General features: G+C 38.8%; 3 protein-coding genes across 8 annotated transcripts in view; all 3 read left to right on the top strand.

The window, feature by feature from the left end:
* The window catches only part of arhgef1 (Rho guanine nucleotide exchange factor (GEF) 1), a 57,513-nt gene extending 45,264 nt beyond the window's left edge, over window positions 1–12,249 (top strand). For 4 of the 5 annotated variants that reach the window (XM_072691797.1, XM_072691804.1, XM_072691785.1 and 1 more), the window contains 17 exons: window positions 669–862; window positions 1,535–1,681; window positions 2,064–2,146; window positions 2,278–2,403; window positions 3,438–3,552; window positions 3,708–3,808; window positions 4,144–4,218; window positions 4,303–4,378; window positions 5,112–5,279; window positions 5,370–5,457; window positions 5,710–5,829; window positions 6,360–6,418; window positions 6,512–6,655; window positions 6,760–6,882; window positions 7,149–7,309; window positions 7,435–7,536; window positions 8,702–12,249. In XM_072691797.1, the coding sequence (XP_072547898.1) occupies window positions 669–862; window positions 1,535–1,681; window positions 2,064–2,146; window positions 2,278–2,403; window positions 3,438–3,552; window positions 3,708–3,808; window positions 4,144–4,218; window positions 4,303–4,378; window positions 5,112–5,279; window positions 5,370–5,457; window positions 5,710–5,829; window positions 6,360–6,418; window positions 6,512–6,655; window positions 6,760–6,882; window positions 7,149–7,309; window positions 7,435–7,509 (1,855 nt within the window). In that variant the 3' untranslated portion in view covers window positions 7,510–7,536; window positions 8,702–12,249. The remainder of the gene's footprint in view (window positions 1–668; window positions 863–1,534; window positions 1,682–2,063; window positions 2,147–2,277; window positions 2,404–3,437; window positions 3,553–3,707; window positions 3,809–4,143; window positions 4,219–4,302; window positions 4,379–5,111; window positions 5,280–5,369; window positions 5,458–5,709; window positions 5,830–6,359; window positions 6,419–6,511; window positions 6,656–6,759; window positions 6,883–7,148; window positions 7,310–7,434; window positions 7,537–8,701) is intronic. The other variant, XM_072691790.1, reaches the window with a different exon arrangement.
* Window positions 12,250–13,632: 1,383 nt separating this feature from the next.
* On the top strand, window positions 13,633–19,174 carry cd79a (CD79a molecule, immunoglobulin-associated alpha). The gene is made up of 5 exons (XM_072658843.1): window positions 13,633–13,730; window positions 15,911–16,264; window positions 17,782–17,897; window positions 18,086–18,145; window positions 18,376–19,174. The coding sequence occupies exons 1-5, from the start codon at window positions 13,691–13,693 to the stop codon at window positions 18,493–18,495; spliced, it is 690 nt and encodes a 229-aa protein (XP_072514944.1). The 5' UTR covers window positions 13,633–13,690; the 3' UTR covers window positions 18,496–19,174.
* Window positions 19,175–19,351: 177 nt separating this feature from the next.
* Window positions 19,352–25,380, top strand: part of lipeb (lipase, hormone-sensitive b) — a 37,564-nt gene continuing 31,535 nt past the window's right edge. Inside the window, exon 1 of one of the 2 annotated variants that reach the window (XM_072691757.1) lies at window positions 19,352–19,457. In XM_072691757.1, the coding sequence (XP_072547858.1) occupies window positions 19,352–19,457 (106 nt within the window). Of the gene's footprint in view, window positions 19,458–24,441; window positions 24,460–25,380 lie in introns of those variants that run through there. The other variant, XM_072691772.1, reaches the window with a different exon arrangement.

Here is a 25,380-nt window from a genome sequence, read left to right as displayed (position 1 = left end):
GACCATCTGAACCAATTTCCTCTCAGCTAAGAGTAACAGTTTGAGTCTTACTTGCAGACTGTTGTTTGAACCAATGGTCTTAGAATCTGCAGTTGTTTAAAATGACTCCAAGACTTGTGTTAATCTAGGATTATCCTTCACACATCTGCACTGAGCTTCTTAGACTTTCTAGTTGAACGCTGTGTTGGTCAGTCCAATGAGTGCTGTCAGACCCTTTTAATGTGGGCATAGAGATGCTGTCAGGTGGAGCTGCTTCAGGACAAAGAGCAGGTCAAAAAATCATTGAAAGCCCAGTATTGCTATTCCAACCAGACTGTTATTAATGCAGAAGAGTCCAGACTGTTATTAATGCAATAGAAAGTACTCAACTACTCACCCATAAAATCACTTCCAATAAAGCAAATGCAGCACATGCTGAAACTGAACACAAGAAAGCATACACTGTCAGTCAGTAACTACACTGATAAATAAAACATATTCATAAACATCCAAGTCTTGAATACTCCCTTGGATGAAGCAGCACAGCAAGGATACAGTGACTGTGTACTGTTGCAGAAATTAGGTTCAGCTTATGGAGCTAATTTTCCTCCCCTCTGTGACTTCTGAGCATGCAAGTGTTGATCTCTTCCTGTGCTTTTTTTTCTAATGCTTGTATTGATTGTCTTTAGTATGGATATGTCGTTCGTGCCACCTGAGGGTTCCCTCACCGGACCTGCGTCCGCCCCCTTACCTCAGCAGGAGGAGGTGGAGCCCCGCCTTCTGGAACTCGAGCAGGACCCACCCAACTGGAGAGAGCTTGTCTCTGCCGAAGTTCTGGGCAAACTCGACAAGAAAGCGGTCAAGAGACAGGAAGTCATCAATGGTAAGGGTCCAGTCAGGTGACTACAGAAAGATAAGTTAGTAGTTCATGAGTCCTCACAAACATAGCTGCAGTTTGTGCCCAAGAAATGGTTCTCATTGACCAGCTTGAACAATAAAACAGTCATGGCCTGAAGGTACGAGAAGCAGCCTTGTGACCGGAAGTTCGTTGCTTCAATCCTCTAAGTAATTCTTGGCCATCGGCAGCCGAGGCCCCAAGAGAGCACAATTGGCCTGGCTCCCTCCAAGGTGGGTAGATGGCGCTCTTTCCCCATATTGCTTCGCTGCTGTGATGTCAGTCACTGGGTGTCTGCAGGCTGGTGCTTTGGAGCCAGGTATGCAGCGCCTCCCTCTAGGTGCATTGGTTGCCTGGTGTCCGGCATCAGCGGCAGTTCAAGAAATGAGCGTCTTGACTCCACACATGGCAGAGGAAGGTGCCGCCCTCACTAGCGTGTTGTGTTGATCCACCCTTATTAGTGTCGGGGGCATTGCGTGCAATGCAGGGGAGAGTACATACAGATAGGGTAATTGGCAGCCCAAATTGGGGAGGAAATGGGTGAAAAATGAGAAAAAAGAATGTAATGAATTATTCAGTTACTATTTAGTCATTTTTATCTCAATAATTCATATGAAACTAAGTACTGTTTTTGACTCTCTGTCTGTGTTTGTCTCTCAGAGTTGTTTGCAACAGAGCACGCCCATGTGCGCATGCTGAGCGTGCTCCAGACAGTGTTCTATCGTCCGCTGGAAAGGGAGCAGATTATACCTACTGCTGAGCTAGACACCATCTTCCCAAGCCTGGACGAGATCATAGAGCTGCACTGTGAGTCTGTCCTGCAATTACTGCCTGTTGGTGCATCCTATTTGGTGGAGGTTTACTACCTTTACTAAAAGGTTCTAGAAATATTGGGAGGATTTCAGTTGTTTTCTTGCACGTGGTCACAGAGTTCTCTCTATTGAAGTGCCATAGCATTAAACACTGAACTGGTGTGCTTGAAAACAAAACAATGTGGTTAAAATGATTAACACCTCTAACTAACACCTCAAACATCCCAGTTGATAATCATATCTTGACGCATATGAAATCAGCCAGTGAAGCATTTTGACAGAAGTGATTTTTGATTGGATATTGTTAGGTATAATATCAGGTTATGTTCATAATGGTCAATCTCTAATTGAAGACTCATTGAGTATTGTTTTCCTAGATGCTTTCTATGAGACCCTGAAGAAGCTACGCCAGGAGGATGGGTTTGTGGTCAAAAACATCAGCACTCCACTGCTTAATAGAGTGAGTAATGTTTTTTGTCCATGCTTGGCTTTGGGAACATAAACTAAAGCATATAGATGTACATGTGCAGTTTTTAAGCTGTTTAATGCCACAACATTAAGCCGTTCACTTCACTTTTTTTCTTGTTCTAGTTTGATGGATCTGAGGGGGATTGGTTCCAGAAGCTCACATCTCGTTTCTGTAGCCGCCAGTCCTGGGCTTTGGATCAAATTAAAAGCAGACAGAAGAAAGATCCTCGCTTCAATGCCTTCATACTGGTATGCACACAAACATGTACATATTATGTGAGAGATGGACTGTTCGTTATTTTGGGGCCGATACCGACAGAGGCTGTGGCTGGATGCCACATTCACCTTTCTAAGCAAACGTGTTTATGCATCATCATGCTGGGCTTTTGTAATGCTCCCTGCATTGTCTCTCAAGATGACACATACTTTGCTTTTTAGAATCAACTACATTTAAAACTATGTTGAACTCTGAGCACCAGTTGTGCAAGTGCAAGTGAGTGATTTTCTTTTAGAGTGATATCGTTAGTGATGTTAAAGTCTTTACTCTGCTTTCAGCAAGAGCCATGCTAGTGTTTATCAGATATGGTAAAAAAAACATATGAGGGAAATAACAGTGGCTCAAACAATATCTCTTATTCCAAAAGTAAATTACATTTTCAACAAGCTAGTGTAAACATTGATTTGTAATTGCAGTAAATATTATTAAATTAATCTCTGCAGTCTTGTTATTTACCACTTAACAGCGTATTTCTTGTCTGGTTAGTGCTAATTACTTAACACCCTGTTTGAATAGTGCTCTATGTTTTTAACTTTAATATTTACTTCAGCAGCACCCGCTAACATGACTAAGCAGAACAAAAACTATTGCCAATCTCATTAACTTGTAGAACAAAACAATTTCACAATGTCACTTTGTATGCATCAAGTCCTTAAAACAATGCATTGTCTTGCACACGTCCAATTTCAATGCATAACAGCAATACACATATAGCTGTATTTGGAACAAAACGTTTTATTTCCATCTTTGTGTTTTTCACTTTTTAGCATCATTTGAAAACACCAACATAAACCAACATCTATTAAAAAGTATTTTGTCCTTTTCCTATAATAGTTGTGACTTCAACAGTGTAAATATTGAACACTGTTGAAAGATATCATCATCCTTTAAACCAGTAATTTCAGTAATTTAATTTGTACATTTACTAAGTACTAACATCTATTCCACAATGTAATGCCATGCATTTTCTGTTTCTCTAAAAAGCTGCTTGTCTCTGTGCTTGTAGGATGCAGAGAGTAAGCCTCAGTGCAGGAGATTACAGTTGAAGGACATCATACCCACTGAGATGCAAAGACTCACAAAGTACCCACTTCTGCTGGAGAATATCGCCAAGAGCACAGGTAAGGTTTTAGCTTATTGTATGTTATGAAAGCTTCCTATGACCAGCTTATAAGACCTGGACCTATTTGCGTCCTGTAACTGTACAGGGTGTGGGAAGTTTGTTTCATTTAGATACAAGTTAAACTTGCATGATTGTTTTTTATTTTTCTTACAGAAGACAATGCAGAGAGAGAGAATATCCAGCAGGCTGCTGAGTGTTGCCGTAAGATCCTAAACCATGTCAATGAAGAAGTGAAAACCATGGAGAATTTCCTGGTGAGTAGAGCGGGAACATTACTATTTTAACTGTAGCATTATCTGAGATCAAGCATTGTGATACTATTAACCAAACTTCATTAACTATAATATTTATCTGACAATACATTTTCAGCAAAATGTGATCAACATTTACTTAGTTATTTCTAGCAGTTACCCTAAATCACCTAAGGGAGGAGTGGTGAAATCCAACAAAAATGAAAAACATTTAGAAGTTTATTTTAAAGTTTATTTTAAAGGGTTTTTTTTGGCAATTTTTACTAAATATCCTATTTTAATATTTTCATAACTTATAACGTATTTTCCTCTGTTTGTGTCTGTCTTTTTGTTGTCAGACATTAAAAGACTACCAGCGCAGGCTGGATACTTCAGGGCTGAAGCCCAGCAATGAGCTCTACTTGGAGTATAAGGTAACACACTCAGTCAGGGTTTTGTGGAAGTGTAAATGATAAAGTTAATAAGTGATCTTTAGCGATGTTTCGACTCTCTTTCAGAATTTTGACATTGCCTCAAGGAAGATGCTTTATGAGGGGCCACTGACCTGGAGAGTGACTAAGGAAAAAGCTATAGGTAACTTCTCTCATTGCTCATCTCAATGTATGCTTTTGCCTTTCTTACAGTTTTTCAGATTCTTATAGTTTCTTTCAGTTAATGGAGAAAGAATCTTGGAAATGTTAAGTTAAATCATCAGTTTGTTTAATCTTTGCCTGTTATCTAACACATAAGAACTGTTGGGAGGTTTAAATATAAATAATGTAAAATATTTTAAATATTCTAGTGCCTCACCCTGGGCCCCTACCACTGTACATTTTTGCTTTTTGTTGGATGTTACATGTAATGTCCTGCATACTGTCACCTACTTTACCAGAGGGGAGTGTAGCAAACCTATCAAATATGCCTACCATGTTGTTTTTTTATATAAAGGTTAAAAATATAGGAGATTTAGAGGAATGTATTTCAATTGGTGGGCATCAGGAGAGAAGAGTAAATTATGGGCAACGTGTCATTAGTGTTGACAACTATGCTCTACCCTGATCGCAATATGGAGAAGAGCCTGTTGTCTGTCCTTGGCTATAGATTTTGTTAAAACCATGAAGGTTTGAGTGCTAACATCACAACATGATACAATGTGTGAAGGATTTTCTCGAAGGAAGTCAAGAGACCTAAATGCGAAGTGTACCCAGGAGCTGGACAGGCAGTCTGTGGTATTGCATATGCCACTAATGCTAACTCAGCATTTGTGCTAGCATGTTAATAGGACCTTTTAATCATTCTGTGTTTTTGTGTGTGTGTGTATGTGTAGACGTGCAGGGTGTGCTGCTAGGAGACATGCTGGTTTTGCTGCAGAAGCAGGATGATAAGATGGTGTTGAAATGTCAGAGTAAAAGCATCATCGCTTCTCAGGAGGGTAAACAGATGCTGAGCCCCATCATCAAGCTGGACTCTGCTTTCCTCCGTGAAGTTGCCACAGGTGAGTGTTTTTTCCCCAGGTAAGATAGAAACACATAGTGGTATGTATTTGTCACTCTGCTTACCATTACTTTTTTCCCCTCTTTTAAAGATCGAAAAGCCTTCTATGTGATCTTCACCTGGGAGAGTGGTGCGCAAATCTATGAGCTCGTGGCCCAGTCTGTGGCAGAGAGGAAAATGTGAGCATGTAAAAATAAAAGAAATAGCGTCTATAAAGAAGTACAAAATGTCTTAAGGAAATGGTGCTGAAAATTCCAAAATGTCTTTAACACTGTACCAGGTGTTAAACATGGTGGCGGTAGCATTATGCTCTGCACAAAGTTGATGGAAAAATGAAAGAGGGCACACCTCAAACTGCAGGTGGTGGAAACTTGGACACAATTAGGTGTTTCAACAGGACAGTGACCCCTTGTACCTTTTCTGCCTTGTAGGTGGAACGAAATGATAAAGACAGCGGTTGATGAATTGAAGAAAAGTGGCGGCTCCACCCTGGACAGGGGAAGGCCTGGCAGCATGCCAGCTGGAAGCACTGCAATGCAATTTAACTCTTCGTAAGTGTGAGCATGTGTGTTGTTGTGTATGTGTCATTCAGTTTATTCTGGCAATTTGTTTTAATAACTTGGTTTTAGTATTTTTAGTTTTTAGAACAATTGAAATTTTTTAACCATTTATGACAAGTTATTTTTATTAAATTATTATTTTTTTCTTTTTTTTTTTTATTGATACACATTTAGTGCACTTCTGAGTTTTCCTTCAGCCATCTTGACAAACAGATCATCATGGTCTTGCAAGAACTTACTATTTTCTATTGTTCACTTTTTATAATATGATTTCAATTTGGCAAATGTTTATGTTGTGTCAAAAATGGACCAGTAGAAATGCTCCAAAATGACTTGGAAATAAATCTTTTCACAAAACCTTTGAAACAAAAGTTTTTTTCTTCTCCTGTAATTTGCCCTTTTGAGTTTTTTGCGACATCAACATTGTCGACAGCAATGATGTATGCTTTTCATATATGATTCCAACTAAACCTTAAAGACAAGTTGATTTCATTACTATCCCCCTATTTTCAACTCTTTAGATTGCAGCCACCTCTGAGCCCCACTGAGAATGGATCAGACCCACTGAAGAACAATGCTGGTAAGATGCATTGTAAGGTGCCCATTCATTAGTACATTGCTACTGAGCCCACTGCACACTTCCAACTGTCTGTGTCCCTTTTATTTAAAATAGGTCGAGATCATGACAGCCTTACAGATGAAAAGAGTCTGCACTCTCAGCCCTCAGTGATTGACTACCTTGCTGCCAATGGATTTGACCCTCTGGGACACAGCAACGCCCCTCCAGAGAGATCTGCCAATGGGGCTTTGGATGAAGGTCAGTGATGTGTTGTTTTTTTTCTCCTCATGTTTACCATCAAGCATACATTCAGCTTTTTCAGTAACATATCTGTAATGGTAAATTTGACACTGCTTCCACAGTAATGTCTTTGAAGAGGCTACTGGTCAGAAGCATCAGTCTGTCTGACGAGGTCCACCCAGATGGGGAGAACAGAGCAGAGCTGGCAAAGCAAGAAAAGGACACTGATGGAAGTCAGTCATTAGGTGTCAACATTTTTGGCATTTAAAATCTATATGTATTAATATATTTACTGTATATATTTATTTATGTAATATTTAACAGTTAATACAGTTAATTAATGTTGATAAACAAACAACAGAGACTAAACTATATATAAAGAGAACATAATATATAGGACAGCATCACAAACTGTGTTGTTACGTAGATATTTACAACATTGAGTATACATGTTCAAATGGAATTAATTTAATCTTCTTTACTGAGTGCCTTTTGTTGTGTGTGTTCTCAGTGGAAGAGCACAGCACAGAGGGCCAGGAGGACGTACAGGATGAAAAGGTGAAAGGAGAGGAGGACAGAGGATTTGTTGCTCCTCTGGTGCTTTCACACGAAAGTATGGAGGAGGTCCGCAGAAAACTGCACAGTCTGGAAGATAAACTAAAGAGACTACAGGTAAAAATGAGTGAAGGATGGGTTGAAATGGAGAAGATCAGTCTAGACTGTTGTCTTATGTATTTGGTGTATTTGGAGTGAAGGTTATTTTATGTATTTAGTGTAAGCCTTTTATGTGTTTACAGAACGTGGAGGAGGAGTATCACAGACTGCAAGAAGCGCTTGCTAAGTTCACCATTCAAAGAGGCAGCTACAACTGAGCATCATCCCAACCTGCTGGTCACTAGGTGATTTTACAAAAGAGGGGCTGCATAAGAATGAGAGAGATTGATTACACTGTCTGTGTATATATTCATTTAAAGGGGGATCCCACTTATATGTAGCTGTAAATCTGTATTAATTGCAATAGCTGTTATAGTATAGACAGTTATTAACAATGGTTTAATGTGAAATGTACTTATTTAAATTTGTTCTAAATTCTGCCAATACAAATCAGATATCCAAAACATTTAATTCCTCTAAAAGCTGATAACATGGTTAATGCTATTACTGATAGGCTTACTAACTTCAAAATGTCTTGTTATTTAATGAACGGGATGTTGTAAGGTAAATTAGTACCCAAAGAGTTTTGTTTTCCAATTTACCATATATATACACTTAGAGAACACATGCAGGTTCCCTATGCATGCAGGTCATAAATAAAATATCATAGTTTCTCTACAGTGCAAAGTTTCACAATAAACAACTCTGAATGACACTTAGAACTAAGCTGAATTAAGCAGAATATTAAGTTTTAGTGAAAGTCAGTCACACTGCTTAGCGCGAGCATAGTTTTACATTTGTCTATCACAACATGACCTATAAGCTGAAATTGCGTACCTGTTTTAGGTTACTGTTTCTCCAGTATTGATCCTTTACCGTACATTTTCCCCATTTTAACCCCAAGAATGTATTTATTCAGGTGTGTAAAAAGTCATTTTTAGGGCTCCACTATGACCCCCACATAACTTCAGTGTGATGCTGGCCAGCAAAGGCATCGGAGCTGGCTACCCAGTGATTTCCTCAGAAGTTGGTTGCCCAGTGGCTAAAGTTCAATAAGAGGCAGTGGCTGGTTGCATATGTGTCAGAGGAGGCATGTGTCAGTCCTCACCCTCCCAGTGTTGGGAGCATTGTGTGTTTGGAGGAGATTGGCTGTTTTTGCAAATGCTTTTTGAACTTTTTACCGAAATTTAGATCCCCCTTAATCTGCTGATTATTTTGGCAGTTTATAAAATTATTTTGAGATATGTAATAATGCTTACAATGCTTACAAATTGCTTTATAAAAAGCGAAAATAGGTTCAGTTCTATGCAAAAGCAAAGTAGTGATATAAATTACTTTCTAGTGATGTATGCATTACATGTTAGTATCAATGTATGACTTATGGCATCTTTCATTATTTTGTCTCCACAGATCACTGTATGTGCTGGATGGAGTGAGGTGTGAGAGTTGCTTCTGAGAAATCCTTTGATTTACAATTGCTGCCTGTGTGCTCTCCTATCCATGCTCATTTCCTGTCCCCTTGACTGTATGCCCCAACCCTGCCCCAACCCTGCCCCAACCCTGATGTGGTGAAAAACTGGCTTCAAGTACAGAAGTCATCCTGCATGTAGTGTTTGTGTATCACTGTGAGTGTGTAAGTATGTGAATGCATGTGTGTGTAACAGGACTGTTGGATCAGGTATTATTTTAAATCATTTTAAAGTCCCAAGTAGAAGAGCTACAAATTAGAATTTGTTTTAATGCACATGCACTCACTCACTCACACGCTCACTCACTCAGACAAAGCTCTGCCCCAATTGAAGCATGTTGAATGTTTTATATTAGTGATATAGTGATTAATATAGTGGTAAAGGGATATCTCTACCTAAAGAGAAGAATGTGTTTATGTATATTTAATGCAGAATACACGTCTCAAACCTCAGTGAAGAGAGCTGAAATAGAAATTCAGCCTAGTGTAAGGTTGATTAGCACGGTCAATTATGTTTAATAATTATTATTGTTCAAATCTGTTGACTGTTGACTAAACTCCCATATGATAGAAGCCAGTTGGCAGATTAATCTCTTGAACCTGTTGGCTTCTGTTATATGTGTGATTAAATGGAAATTACCCATTGCTACTGATAAGGCAGATATTGAATAATCTGGAGTTATCCTTTATGGTGCATTTTTATCCAGATCCATGGCTCCATGTGTGTTTCTGCCTTTAAAAAAAAGCCTTTGTGTACATTTGAGTGAAAAAGAAAGAGGAGTAGAAAGTAGGGTTTAAGGGTGGAGAGATGAGGAACTGAAGAGTGGTGGACTTGGTAGGTTAACTGGAGTGGAACTGGAATGACTTCTCCTAGGTTGGCTTTAATGTACACACATACCAGAGAGACATCAATACTATTAGTCTGTTGGAAATATGTATATGTATGTGTTGCTCTATGCAGTTTCCATTAGACGTCAGACTTCTAGGGTAACGGACACACACAGCTGTTGTTTGTTGGATGTGCAGCAGTTACACATCCACTGTGGTTGGAGGTCACATGGTCACTGAACTGACATTCTGTCCTCAGAGCCTGAGCACAAGTGGGTCTAGGTCCTAACATTCCGTTGGGGGCGCGGTTTGGTTGGAAATAATAACAGAAAGTTAGAGGGGTTGTTTGTTACATGCTGTTTATACACTTTTTTGTCAGGTCGACAACGATATGATCATGGTTTCTTTAGCTCCTTATTTTAATGATTGTACTTATTGTATTGCATTGTGTTCTGATTTTTAGTTTAGTTTTAATAGGTAGCCTTGAAAAATTGCAGGACCAAAGAAGATCCATGAATTATACAGTATTTATAAGCAGAAGATTGGCTGTAATTGTCAGTGGCTAATGTACATGCTGTGCCCAGACCGGAATGCAAACCGGAAAGTTTGTAAGCCAGAAACCAACGAATACGTAATATATGAATAAAAAACTATATATAGGCTATATAAACAGACTCACCTGCCATATCATTAAAACCACTGACAGGTGACTTAAGTAACACTTGACTATCTGGTTCCAGTGGCATCTGTCAAGGAGTGGGGTGTACATATTAGGCAGGGAGTAAACAGTTGTTCACTTGATGTGTTAAAAGCAGAAAAAAGAGGCAGGCGCAAGGATCTGAACCACTTTGACAAGTGTCAAATTGTGATGCTAGACAACTTGGTCAGAGCATCTCTGGCGACAGGGGCGTGGTCAGAAAATCTATTGTAGCACTGAAGCATAATGAAAAAGTATGTTGGCTATGTGTTGTGAAACAGTCAGAGCTGTTTTGGCGGTGCGAGGGCCACAAGTGGTTTTAATGTTATGGCTGATTGGGGAATATCTAAACAAATATATGAAGATTTTTTATTACAAGTGATCTTTAGGATTTGATCCAAACTTAGTTTATAGTTTACATTAAATGGATCCTCAAGTCTTGACCTATTGACCTATCTATACTCTACCCACAGAATTCTGCCGTAGCATCTGTTGTAAGGGTGGACAAGCTTTACAGAGCGGTTGTTAGATTAGGTTGCCAACGGTCTGCTCAGTAATGCTGGATCACAGGATCAGAAGTTAAATGTCTTTATGTAAGCCACAGGTTCTACACTGCCCTCTGGTGGAGTGGTTGTCAGAAATTCTTTCACTCGACTTTCATGTGAATGTCTTCTTTTAAAATCTAGCTGTATATCATCTGGGTTGTGTGCTACAGTCTTTCAGCACGATTGGGTTTTGGTGACCCTTCAGTAAAGCTTGTCTAGCTTCACAGCAGTCTGCATCTCTAGGCCGAGTATGGCTCTGTAAGTTGTTGACATGACTGTAACAAGAGTGCAAGCGTCCTAGTGTGGCCTCAACAATAGCTGTTTTTTTTCCCCCGTACTTGTACTAGTCATCTTAATGATCACACCTATATGACTGTATTGGCATTGCAATGGCAAGTGCTTTTTTCTAATTTAAAGTGTTTGTTTTAAACGATTATTCTTGTACCAAATATGCTTGTTATCATAGGGGTATTTAGCACAGCAGATGAAAAGGTTTAAGATGTAATTATGTTGCCGATGCTTTTTTTTGTGTGTTTTGAATAACAGGATACAGATATATAATAGTAGTGCAGTCCTCAATCCTTGTTTTTTTTCAAGTGTTTTACAGTAAGTGCAAAAAAATGGGTTGTGGGGATTGGGAACTTTTATATTTTGTCAGCATTTCAATCAGGAAAATGTGTTACAGTGTATAACTATGCAGTGCCAATCTTGTAAGGAGCAGGAGAGAAAAAAAATCCATGCCCGAGGACCCCATGCAGAAATACTGACATGTAGAATATAACAGTGGGCTCTATCAAGGCCTGCACTCTTAAGCGTGATCATCATCATCATCATCATCATCATCATGACTGGCTATTCCAAACTTTCAGACAAAAACCAGGGGCTCCAATGATGTTTCTTTCTCTCTTGCTCCACAACATGTGTTTATCTAGCCAAGACACACACACACACACACATATATTGATATGTAAGAAACTATTTATAATGCAGGGTGGCTTGTGCTAAAGTTCTATTTTTATTCTTTTTTTTCCTTTCTGCCTCAAGGGCTGGCTAGTGAACCTAGTGGTGCTCTTCCTCTTTTTCATCATTAGCGAAAGTTTCAGTTCCACATCTGCAGGGCCTATGGCATATCATATATCCCCTTTACAAAGTTGCGGATATAGAGTCACACCTCAAAACCCGTCATTCTTTTGATCACGCTTTCTCCTTCTTTCACGTAAAGCTGTGTACATTTTTGTTTTGTGTGACAGTTATCGTCAACTGTCACTCATCCCTCTGCTGTCAACTGTAAGAGATGATTATGCAAGAACTATTCTGTGTATTTGGGCTTTCATTTTATCATGTAATATACTTTAATGGAATTGAGGTACTTTTTTATTACTGTAATTTCCTTTTTTTTAATAAATGATTTTAAAAAGCAGTTTGTCTTTAAATACACCACTGTTAATATGGTGAGTGTTTATGCATGATGTACTTTCACATGCAGAGAAGAGATGTGTATAGATAACTGATTGGTCAGGTATGCAGTCAAGCTACCTGATTTTTGCTTGGTCCAGAAATAGTGATCAGCAAACTGACCTCTTAGCTATCAAGGACAAAACATGACAAAAGGGGAAATAAATATATATATGAAAAATAAATGAACATGAAAATAAATCCCTGTTGTGTCTGAATAGGGAAAAACTTAATTTGGCATAGTTCAATAATAATAAGCCTGCTCAGGTTCCTCACTCTCATTCTTTCAAGTACATACAAGTACACATCAACTTAGTGATCAAGTAGTACTCAAATATCAGCTAAATACGTTGGGCGGCGGGAGGACCTCCGGTCACCAATTTTCTAATCAACAGTTAAGTGTAAACTGTCACTCATTATTAGGTGAGGATTAAAAATTCTTTGCTAAGGTTCTTAGGAAATATGCACTAGAATGTCTAACTGTGTTTTCCTTGCCATAGTTTAATAATGAGAGTTCACTACATGGAACTGATGTCCCGTGATCCTCGAACACTGATGGTCTCCTCTTTGAGAGGGAAAAAAAAACAGCATCTCCAAAACTGAGCTGTTAAAGAGGCCAATCCCAAAACCTCAAACCCAACAGCTGCTTCGGAAGGAAACGGACTTCCTTAGAGATAAAAAAAAAATGCTAAAAGCTAATGCTGGGCCAACCAGAGAAAGCCTAGCTGCGGGTATCTGCACAGGGAAACGGGAATGCTGCACTGTAAGGCAGGTGATGAAGTGCATGGGTGCTAGGCTAAAAGCTAATCCAGCTAACTGGCAAGGATCTATTCAGCTAGCTAACCACACACCACACTGAGAGGTTCCAGAGAGGACAACAAAACTCTCTGTTAAAGAGTCAACTAAAATATAGTAAAAAATACAAAAAAAACAGTACACAAAATAATAATAAATCATTTCAGTGTTGGGCTAGGCTAGGCTCATTGTTTGTTTTTTATTTTGTTTTTTCCAGGAGCCGCCTTAAAAAAATTCTGCTTATTTCATTATAAAATAACAGGGTTGTAAATGTAAAGGCTTGTAAAACACATCAGTTCATTTTTTAGTTGGTGTTCTTGTTTTTTACTATTTCAACAAATTACAACTTAATGATTAATAAATGCATTTTGTTTTCTTTAATGTATGGTTAATCATTAGTTTACAAATATATGTATTTTTGGGCTTTATTGAGTTTCTTAAACTACAGTGTTCCTCATTCACTAGAAGAACAGAGCAGGGGAACAGTGGGTAGGCAAAAAACAAATGAGTAGGAGTGAACAGAAAAACTGTCATGATCACAGGGTGAAGGAACTGACATTTAGGTCACTCTTTTGTTGCCACGTTTGTGTGAAGTTACATTCGAGCAGAAGATGGAAGCAAGACGCATGGCTGTGTTCTGTTTTCTGTCAGGTAAGTATGGAAATAGTCTTTTTTCATAGGACGTTTCTCTACTCATGGGACAAGTGCATCAACTATGGCATTTTTTGTGTTATTTTGTGTTCAACTGCTTGTTAGTCAAACCAGAGTATAGCGCTCAGCTAATATTCCCAGAGTAAAAGTGCTGAAGGACTTGTTCATGCTCCTGTAGATTAATGAAATCCTCAACACGTTATAGCTCAGCTCTGTTTAGTCTGGTTTACTCTGTGTTGCCTTGGTCTCACTTGCCACAGTCTAAAGACACTGGTGCCAGGAGTCACGCTTCAGTGGAGCTCATCTCCTGCTGAGCAGATGTTCAAAGGCCTCAGAACAGTGTCATATTTCAGTTTTCCCCTTTGTTCTGGCCATAATATGTTTACTACCAACAACTCGTCTTTTCTCCGGGTTGTTTTATAAAAACCTGCTAATAAAGGTGGGCAATATTGCAAAAAGTGGATTAAAGAAATGAAAGAAATCCTCTACAGGAAACATGTAATATATACTTATAATATGAATATAATAATAAATATAATATTTTCTGCACTGAAATATGATATAATAATGTTATATATAATATAATTTACTGGGTTTAACACATTGGAGAAAAAAAACATGTAAATGTTCTTTAAACTTTGTACTGCTGTAAAATTTGTATATTTTTTCAAAAAGATTAAATTCAACAAATAAACACTAAGTGTCTGTTAAATGTGCAGAAAATCGAGTTTGCTTACTTTCAGTTTTAAAATGAACCTGCCATCAGAATTTAAACAGGGGTGCGTTTGTGTGCAACTGATATATCCAGCGAAACACTAGTGTCACATTTTAGATTTATGAATATGAATTGCCTGTAAATAAGGGCAATTGCAAAACAAAATGATAAAAAAAAATTATAAAAATAGTAATAATACATGAATCAGTTATAGTCTCTGTATACTATTATTATATAAAGGCTTTCTGTAATTTGTCTAAATCAATTTTATTCATACTAATAAAAGTATACTGTGACAATTTATCATTCTAACAATAACCTGTCATCGTACTCTCTACCTCTGTCCACAAAATGTTGGAGTGCATTAAGATCAGAGAGCTTAAACATATGCTGGCAGTCAGAAGGAGCTAAATAAGAGCATGTAAGCCCTGCACTGATGTTGGGCTGATGTTTGGATGTTTTGAAAAGTGAGAGAAATTTCTGTGATTTCATTCCACCATCGCAATCACCAGAATTTGAGCATTTGTGACTGCCAATGCATCGGTATATATAAAGTACTAGCTATGCTAATTATTTGCCCCTGTTGCATACTAATTAAAGCTACAGTTCAATCAATCAAGTATTCAAGGTTTGCTCCTTCAGTTTCGCACTGGAGCTTGGAGCAATGTAGCAAACACAGGGCTGCCAAATGAAACACAAGGACAGACGTTGACAAATTGGCTGGTGGGTAAAATCTAATGTGTACATTGCAGTTTTTCCTTTCACTTGACGGTGGCAGTAGTGTTCCACCACACAGTGTTAACCAAGTCAGCAAACCTGTGAGGGCCTTGTTTCTTTGACTAGACCTGCAAATAAATGTCAGAACCAAAACAAAGCATGTGCTTTTGAATAAGTTTTCCAGCAAGAAGAAAGCAGAGAAACCAAGGCAGCCAGAAGCTATGCTGGTCTTGCAGCAGCCTTTCATCATTGCAAATTTAATAGTTTGATTATATAATGTATTTATTGTTAAAATATAGGGCACAGGAAAAAGCATGGTCACAAGGCCTGGTTCACCTAGCAATCCGTATGTGCTACACCTTACTATCAGTAACACCATCTTCTTCTGAAGTCTCTGTCACATTTGACCAGTTTCATGTACCAAACTCTCGTTATTCAGCAATGTCCAGGGAAATGACATTTTAAGGCCCCTTCAATTTTGAATCATGTCAAACAGATAATTGAAGTGTAATGTTTGGAGCCTTTCCCACATACTCGTACTGACATAGGGTTCTAGTCTGCCACAGGCACTGTCTTGTTGTTACATACTGTTACTCCAACCACAATTGCTGCACATAAGCTTTCATTGCTTGTTAGCTCCATTAGCCTCATAGATCCAGTATACAAGTAAGTTAGTCTTGGATGATCAGCTAGTTTGGGGTAAAATTGTGCACATTTGAATTTTCTCTGAATTGTCCTTTCTCATAAGTTGCTGCCAGTGCTGTACCTGCAGCTCAGGACGTGACCCTGATGAGTGACCAGATCTCCTTGCGAATCCCCGTCTCAAAGACTGCCACTCTCAAGTGCTGTTGCGGCGGCCCACCTAACCTGAATATGACATGGACCCACACTGTTATGATTAGCAACAACAGCACAGTCAATCCTGTCAAACTGGACGATAAACGAGTGCAAGTCACAAAACGTGGAAAGGAAGATGTCAATTGCAGTTCTCTGGTGATTAATGATGTCAGCCTTAATGATATAGGTCTGTACCGGTGCAACCTACAGCATGAATCGATTCACACTGAACTCCAGACGCCTGGCACCTTCCTGCAGGTGTTTGGTGAGTTTTAAACAAATGATTGTTTTCCGCTTATATTTAAAACATTAGGTACCTCTTCTTTGAATTCTAAGGTTTTACGTATCAGGACAACACCTGGAACTTAGCTGGTCTTAAAATTAGTTAAATGTAACTTTAAATTAACAGCAACATATGACAACTTGTGTCAATATGAGAACAGAAACTAGACCAAACTGCAGAAGCAATGTGTAAAAACCTTAGTACAACCTTACTGTTTCCATAGGAACTATGAGGGTAATTTGCAGGCAGATGTTGCTAATCAAATACCCTTGATTATTTGATCATCAGCAAGTGTGACCACCTCTTTAAAAGCAGATGTTTTGGAAGTTTGCAGGTCGGAAGTTAACACGATGTCAAGGAGGAAAGACATTCTTCTAAAGTAAGATTATTAAAGTGAAAAACAGTTGTCAATCTTCCCAGGAGTGGACATCTCAGCAAATTCACCCCAAGCTCCGACCGTTGCCTGGAGAAAGCCTCTGCTTTCTAAAACGAGCATGGCAGCACTTTAATTTTCAAAGTTGCATCTGAACAAATCACAAGACTTCTGGAACAATGTCATGTTGGAGCTTGTTTAGCAGCCACCGGACCAGGGCACTTGGCAGTCGACCATGAACTCCTCTGTATGCCAAAGTATTCTATAGTTAAATGTGAGGCCATCTGTTTAACAGCTAAAGACTGACCGAAATTGGGTCATGCAACAGGACAATGATCCCAAGCACACCAGCAAATCTACAACAGAATAGCTGGAAAAGAAAACAACTGAGGTGTTGCAAGGGCCAAAGCTCACCCCAATTAAATTGCTGTGGCTTAAGAAAACTATGTATAAACCCATGCCCACAAACCTTGGGAGAGACTGTAAGAGATTGATCGCACAGAAAACCAAAACTTTGATTTTTGCTGCTTAAGGTGGTTCTACAAGCTATTGATTTATAGGAAGTACTTGGTTGTCACACATGGCTTTTCCATTTAGTTTTCCATTTTTTTAAAAAAATCTGTTGTGTGATGTTGTTCATATGAGGTTGTATTTACCTAATTTTAAGATCTACTAAGGACCAATGTTTTTTTTATGTACTGGTACGTAAAACCATATAATTCAAAAAGGGTGTGCTTTGTTTTTCAATGTAAATACTGTTATGTATTATGAATATATTTATGTAGTATTTATGTTGAACGTCTTTCAGAAACTGATCAATGATCAATGGAATATAAGGGATTAGATGATATGTATTAATAACATAGATAGTGAGCGAAGAGAATGAAAAACTTGCATAATTGTTTCCTTACAAGCACACATAGTCCCATAGAAATCATTTACTTGAATGTTTGGCTTTCTAGTAGTGTTCTAACTGACAATACTATATTTCTTCAGCTGTGAAGATTCTCAGAGGCCTCTTTTTTCTCCTCATAAGCAGCTGGAGTCATTCTTATTGTACAATAAATGCAATATAACCATGTTATTATATACACTGAGCTGTCCCCTAATCTATGTCCTACATTAGTGCCTATAAAGAAGACTCTGAACATAAGCGAGAGTGTGAAGAACAGCATCATCACGGCTGAAGGGGTTCTCCTCTTGTTGATTGTGGTCATTCCTGGCGCCATGCTCCTCTGCAAGGTCTCTTACTCACATACTTTTATCAGTCAAGAGTATATAATACACTGCCTATACAACTCTACTATTCAAGCCAGCATGTACAGCTTTAAATTTCACACAGTGTTAATCCCACTCTGATCTAAAGCTGTATAATCAGTCAGCAGGTTGAGTTGTAATAAGTAATCTTATTTGGTTACTCTTTTACACAGTCAAAGGGACTGCATGAGCTGGAGAAAAGAAAGGGCAAGGAGGAAGAAAACATTTATGAGGTTTGTTTCTGTGTATTGTATGTACATTTCTTCCACAATAGCTGGTATACTGTTTATGCCTTTTTTATTGGTGCCCAGCTTTCTGTTGAACAGTGTGGGCTTGAAACTGCTAGCAGTATTTTTTTTTTTTAGCATATTCTCTGAATTTGAGCAAGGATGCAGGGACTATTAAACTACAGTGTGACTGATCCATGTAAACAATGTGAACCAATGCCAATTCCCATCTATAGGGTCTAAATCTGGATGACTGCACCTCCACCTATCATCAGATTCAGCGCTCTCAAGTCCAAGGACCTTACCAGGATGTGGTCAATGCAGCTGAAGATGACATTCAGCTTGAGAAGCCCTAAATGGGTGGCAGTGGAGAACCTGAGAAAGTCGAGAGTAGTTGTACAGATGATGTCTGTACAGAAAGGGAAAGGAAGAAATAACATGGAATCGTAGTTCATGGGGATGAGAGGAAAGTTTTACGAGTCATGTCATGTTTGGGTGTGAATTACTGTTTGTCTGTTTTCACTTTTATTGTAGGGATGCATTTCTCAGCTAAAGAAGCATTAGTCGATTTTATCTGCTTTTTGTTTTTCAGAACTGTCAAATACACATAATAATAATAATAATAATAATAATAATAATAATAATAATATCATCCTTTATCCTTTATTAGTCCTATAGTGGGGAAATTCTCAAATTATTCTCAAATAATAATAATAATAATAATAATTATTATTATTATTATTATGTTATTATTATTATTATTATTATTATTATTATCATCCTTTATCCTTTATTAGTCCCATAGTGGGGGAATTCTCAAATTATTCTCAAATAATAATAATAATAATAAGAAGAAGAAGAATTATTATTATTATTATTATTATTATTTTAGCAATGGGATCTGGGCATGTATATTTGACAAACATCGTCCCGGTCCAGAGGGTTGTCCAATAGGAATGTAACATAGCTCTTCTCCTATTGGACAGGCTTGACTTTGAGTTTGTATCTGAATAAAAAAAACTTCTTCTACCCCCATATATTGTGTGGCTTGGCGCTTATTGATAAAAATAAATGTGCTAAAAGCATTTATGTTTTTTTTAATGCCGATCCAAAAAAAACCAAAACGATTGGTGGCCTGTGATTGGTTGGGTTTTGGGGAAGTGGGCGTGGTTCAGTGACAGGTATGACCTGGGAGGAACAGAGGGGGCGGGGATGATTCACATCAGCAACATGGCGTCGCGAAAGAAGTCTGGAAGCGGCGCTCTTGAAAAAGGTGCAAATGGCAAACGCTCTTCAAAGCTCAAAGAAGGGCCTATAGGTAATATTTCAGTCCTATTTCAGTTCCTGACGTGCGGCGTTTGAACGTAAGGTGCGGGGCGTGTCGTTCACTTCCTCGGTGTTATAGAGCTTGTACTGAGGGGATTAAGCACGAAGCTGCAACCAGGGACCACACTGTTAACCATACAGAGTCCTTTACGCTTGCGACGTTACACTGCATCATGTATGTCCTAGTAAACGACCTACGGTCAGTCTTTTAGTCAGATATGCTTAATGGGGGGTTTACGTGGTACGTGTTTAATGAGCAGTGCTGCTGCTGCTGCTGCTGCTGCTGCTGTTAATGTTAATGCCATAGACTCTCTGTAGCCACTGCCACTGTACAGTCATATGGCTTACAGGCTCTCCTGCGACTAACTGCTGGCCTCAGCGTTATTTATCATTTAAACGAGTTATCTGGTCTCCTCAGTTTCTCTGTAGACTTGCCAGCAAACGTTCATCAAGGGTACACACAGGGTTTAGGATAGGTTAGGATAGATGGAATCGGACACAGTAGCCACGGTGGTCCACTGATGGCCCCTTTTTATTGGAAAGTGAAAGTAAGACTAGCGAATATGTGATAACAGAGAGACTACAAGGTCCTTGACTTCTTCATGTCCATTTCCAAGCCAAGAGCTTTCTCCACACTGCACCTGCTTCACTGCGCTTGTACGTAATGAATGGTGTTTTTGTAATCCTCATAATCTGCAGTCATCCCCAATGAATGGTATTGTTGTAAGCCCCATAATCTGTTTAGCTAGACCGGGCGCAGGTTGTCTATGTGCATGAAAAGGTGTACAGAAATGTAGTGTGTAAAATGCAGTCTTTACACCTATAACACATTAAATATATGTGCAATATGCATGCTGACCTGAGACCAATGTAAACAGAGGGAACGTGCTTGGCAGTGAATGGTGTTACAGCTGTAATAGGGGAGCTCTGTTTCCTCTGAAATATGAGAGGAATGGCAAATTGGAATCTGCCTTAAATCCTTGTAGAAAATCGTAATTCTACTTGGTCTGTTAAAGTGAAAAGATCACATTGCCAGTGCTTTCTACTGTTTAATTCCAACCTGTGTGTGTTTTCAACACAGATAGAAAATGAATTTGCTATGCAGACAATGACTAGCCTATATCTCTTTTTATTTGTGTTGCACTGATACCATATTGGTATCGGCTTCGATACTGGCACTTACAGTATTCGTTTCAGCATCAATACCATGCAGCTTACTGACTCCCTGCATTTTTTTTTTTTCATAAAATATTTGTGTTTTTGTACTTCATGAAACCAAATGTTTGAACAACCAGTAAGATCCAGTCATAAATAGTTATTATCATTAAACCATTAATTGTGGTGTTTTTTAGTTCTGAAACCAAAAGTTGAGTTTAAGGAACTTTAGTTTAGTTTAGTCCCCTTTTACATACAGATGTGTACTAGAATGTGAAATTGCTGCCCAAGCAGTTTTTGTTCCTAAACTGGCATTTTTTTCACTGCTCCGAAATGTGAAGTTTAAACGCCGGTTAAAAAGTTTGGTCGAGCTTAGCAAGATTATGCTTCCCTACTTGTGGTTGATGTGGCACAACAGATAACACCACTAGTTGCCACTGAGCTACCACACCATGTGGGAGACTGGGGTTCGATTCCCAGTCTGGGTGACTATGCTGCACTACACCAATAAGAGTCCTTGGGCAAGACTCCTAACACTACATTGGCCCTCCTCTGTAATACGAGTAACCTTGTAAGTCTCTCTGGATAAGAGCGTCTGCTAAATGCTGTAAATGTACTTGCATGTGTTTCTGCATTTTTCCATAGCTCTGAAACCTTTCACATGTGCAGTTACTAAACCAGTAAGTGCTGTTCTTTCAAGCTTATTGTATCTTATTGGGATAAGGTAAAAAAGTACAACCTATAAAAAGTGGAACAGGATTTATAGCCATGTATTGAATATTTAAGTCAGAGTTGGTATTGTATCGGTACTCGTATTGGCAGATACTTGAAAATTTGGTATAGGAAAGGGAAAAAGTGGTATCAGGCATCCCTGACTTTTTATAAAGCAGTTCAGCTGGATAAAGGTTTTTCTTCTTTGAAACAGCCTGTTGTGTCACTTAAACTAAGACGTATAGCTGTTTGCTAAAAAAATCAAATAAAACCACAGAAAAACTACCAGAAACTTCTGTTTCTGACTTTTGTAAAAACAGTGACATTAACTGAAACTTTTACAATGTTATCTGGACTGTCCAGGACATCCAGTGCTCAGATACTGTTACTTTACTTGTATATTGTCGCCATCACACAACTTCTCCAAATGGCAACTTTACAGGAGGATTAAAAAGACGATGGTGGTGGTGAATAGTAAATATTTTATTCCAGGTCATTTTGGAACACTTCTTTTGGTCCAGTATAAAGAATGACTGCCAGATTCACATCATGTCAAAAGGTTAAAAAAAACAAAAAACAAACAAGAGAAAGGAAAAAGTTTGGCATTACTGCAGCAATATCTAGCTAACTCTTATGAATGGCTGGGTTAGCTGGCTCCTTAGCTCAACGCCAGTCATTACCTTCCATTCAAGTTGTGTTAACTAACTAACATGCACATTTGCATGGATAGTCAACAATAAACCATGAACCATCATTTGATATTAATAACATCTGAGTGGACTAGATATCCAAACAAATGCCTCAAAGATGAGGAAATTAGAAAGTGCCTTAACACTTATCAGTCTTGGAATTTCATGCCTTCCTTTGGAGACTGGGTTGGCAGATCCTGAAATGATGTGACTTTCCATTGGCTGAATGGACTGTTAGCTGAACTGATACAAGAGTTTTATAAAACACAGTTTACTTGGTGGAAATGTGGTTTCTGTCTGGTGAATGTTAATGTTACAGTGGAAGATTCCCTTTGCTCCAGCCTTTTTATGAGAAAACTGTACAGATGATGCAGTCAAAACCAGCTGTTTTGGGAAACTTTCTTTTAGCATGGAAGCATGGGTTCATGGGCCTGAGTTCCAAAAGCTGCCAACCTAATTTCTGCTTGTCATCCACTAGTTATGCTCATGACGTACTGGTGTAAAACCAAATTGAAAGCTACTGACATCACGGTTTGAGAAGGCATCTGTGTTGTCAACATTGACCTGTGCAATTGAGAAATTGTATTATCATCACAGAAAGGAAAGAAGCTGTGATCTCTGCCATTTCAGCGAAGGATTGGAGGTCCATTTCCATGCTGGAAGAACATGATGAAAATCTGTAAACATGTTTTTCTTAGCATCATATTTAGCACTATGATGGTACCTTTTCATTGGCTAGAGACACTGATTCTCTAAACAGTCCACCAGATCATACCCACTGACTCTCTTCACTTATTTTTCTTTGTAGTTACTTCTAGATGGCTGCCTAAGCTCAACTGAAGAACCGTGCTGTATTGGGATGGCGAATAAAAATTGTGAAGCCAAAGAGTAAATGGCAAGTGTCTCATAGAGGCTGTGTCTGAAACGGGATCAGTGCTGCTACTAGGGCAGTATTTGAAGACAGGAAGGTACCGAGTCATGTTAGAATCAGATGTTTGTATAAAATGCTGCCTGTTAAGGTACCTTCATCTTGCCGATAGGTGAAGGCGGTGTAGATGTATCCTTTGCTGCCTTGTGTATCCCATGATCCTCTGGGTTAGCTCTGGCTTTCGAGGGAAAAAGCAACATGGCGGAAGCATGCAGCAGTCTGTACAAATGTTCTGTACAAAAAGTTACAGAAGTTACAAAAATTGTCCGTTTTGTAGCCCGCATTTGCTGACCGTGGTTAGCTGGCAGTGTCATGAAGTAGTGCTGCCTTTGAAGTGTGTTCGATTAGACTTTGAGGCAACTGCCTTCCGTTTTGGACACAGCCAAAATATATTTGATCTGAATTGTAGCTAATGCTGCTGCATTGCCTTTAGCACTTCCTGTAGTCTAGTAGCAGGATTGGCCAGTTGCTTTGGAAAAACTGTAGAAAATTATAGATGTTTATATGTCTATATATATATATATATATATATATATATATATATATATATATATATATATATATATATATATATATATATATATTATTTACATTTATATAGCCATTGAAAGAACCGTTCAAAAAACGTAATAAATAATGCACTTAAGTATAGACTGGTTTACAATGCTATGAAAGAGTCTCCCAAGTGCTGCAACCTTCTAAGTGTTGGCCTTATCATCATCATGAGATCACCCGCTCAATTTACATTGATGCCATAGCCATTGTGGCCGGGAGTCCTAGAGAGCATAATTGGCCTTGCTCTCGCAATTGCAACAGCTGTCAATTAGCGCTTTCCTCCAGGTGTGTTAAGCTGTCCAATGACGTTTCATTAGCAGCTGTTTGAGGTGACTAGCTTCATGTTGGGAAGCACTTCCTAGCCTTTACCATACTAGTACTAGTAGCATCATGGGAAAGTGGAAGTCCTACTTGCCACTGGGTGGCAATTGACTAAATTGGGAGGAAATCATCGGGGGAGAAATACTCATTTACATAAACTATCATTTAAATACCCTAATTTTTTTAGGCCAACTTACTACCACCTGCATAAGTATAGATTTACTAAATTTATTAAGTGATAAGTGATAATATAAGAAACACAATGCACTTAATATATGTGGGATAAAGACATATGCACAAGGATTTAAGGATTTGATGTAACCTGTAGCAGTAGATATCTCTTAAAAAGTTAGTCAGTGTCATTAACTGTTTAAAATCCCTAATAGCAGTCTGTTTTGTATTAGTTTTTTTTTGTGTGTGTTTTTGGGTGGCTGAGGAGGACGACTGTAAGGGGAAACTCGTCAGTGCGCTGGTGCTACATGGTATTGTTCCCAGCTTCCTCTTGACCTTTGTGTGGAGTAGTCTGGGAGTAATATCTGGTCTCACTGTCCCCTTTTTCTAAGCGAATGTTAGGGCTTGCAGCAGAGAAATATTCCCTGTAAAGTGATGCCGGTGTGTCTGGGAACTACGGAAAGGTCAGCAATCTGTGCTTATTTCTGTCTACATACAGGCTGTTGCTTTTTCTAAGTCTACAATATGGGAGTAGTTATGTATGCAGGGTTAATTATATAAACACGGTCACTGCTACTCCTATAGAGAGTTTGCATGTGACGTCACAGGTGGAAGGAGTCACCGTGGCAGGAGTCACCGTAGCCACGGCTAGTGAGTGGCAAAAAGACTGACCAAGTGTCAGTGTTGGCTAGCTTTACACAGGAACATTTTGCCAACAGTCAAACATGTTGGAGGTAGTGTGCTGGTGTGGGACTACTTTTTCAGCTTCAGGACCAGGGTGGCTTTCTGTAATTGTTGGAACCATAAATCTCTTATTTTGTTCTGCAGATGAATGTCTGAATACTTTTAGTCATGCATAGTCTTCAAATGTAGATATAATATTATATTTTATTTTTGATTTGATTTATTTTTAGGACTGTTTTGCTGTTAGTGGTACAGGGAATAATGAATAATACCAGGAGCTGTTTGCCCACAGTCTGTCAATCTGTTGGGTAGACCTTTCGGCTAGATAATGGCCATACAAATGTATTACACTCCACACAGAAATGATGGTTTTCCCACCTTGGTGAGCATTCCAGAAACCAATCAGTGCTGTTATTTCACCAGATTAATAATTAGAAGCCAATATTTTCTTTCTCTCACTCTTGCTCACCCGCTTGCTCATACAGAAGCTTCCAGTTAGGTTTCAGATCACTGGTGACCTCCATATGGAACGGCAGCCAATAGCAAGGAGCTTTATTGAGTCTCTTTTTTGGGGGGGGTGGCGGCACCTCAGAGAGGCATGAGGGCAGAGGCCATTGGGTCTTGGGTCATTATTAGATCAGAAAAACAAGCCTTAATGGAAAATGTCAGTTGTCAGTACACAGTAGACTGTGTATGGTTGT

Source organism: Salminus brasiliensis, chromosome 1 (genome assembly GCF_030463535.1).
Source record: "Salminus brasiliensis chromosome 1, fSalBra1.hap2, whole genome shotgun sequence".
NCBI lineage: Eukaryota > Metazoa > Chordata > Actinopteri > Characiformes > Bryconidae > Salminus > Salminus brasiliensis.
The sequence above is the reverse complement of the archived record's forward strand: the minus strand, read 5'-3'. Positions and strand labels throughout refer to the sequence as shown.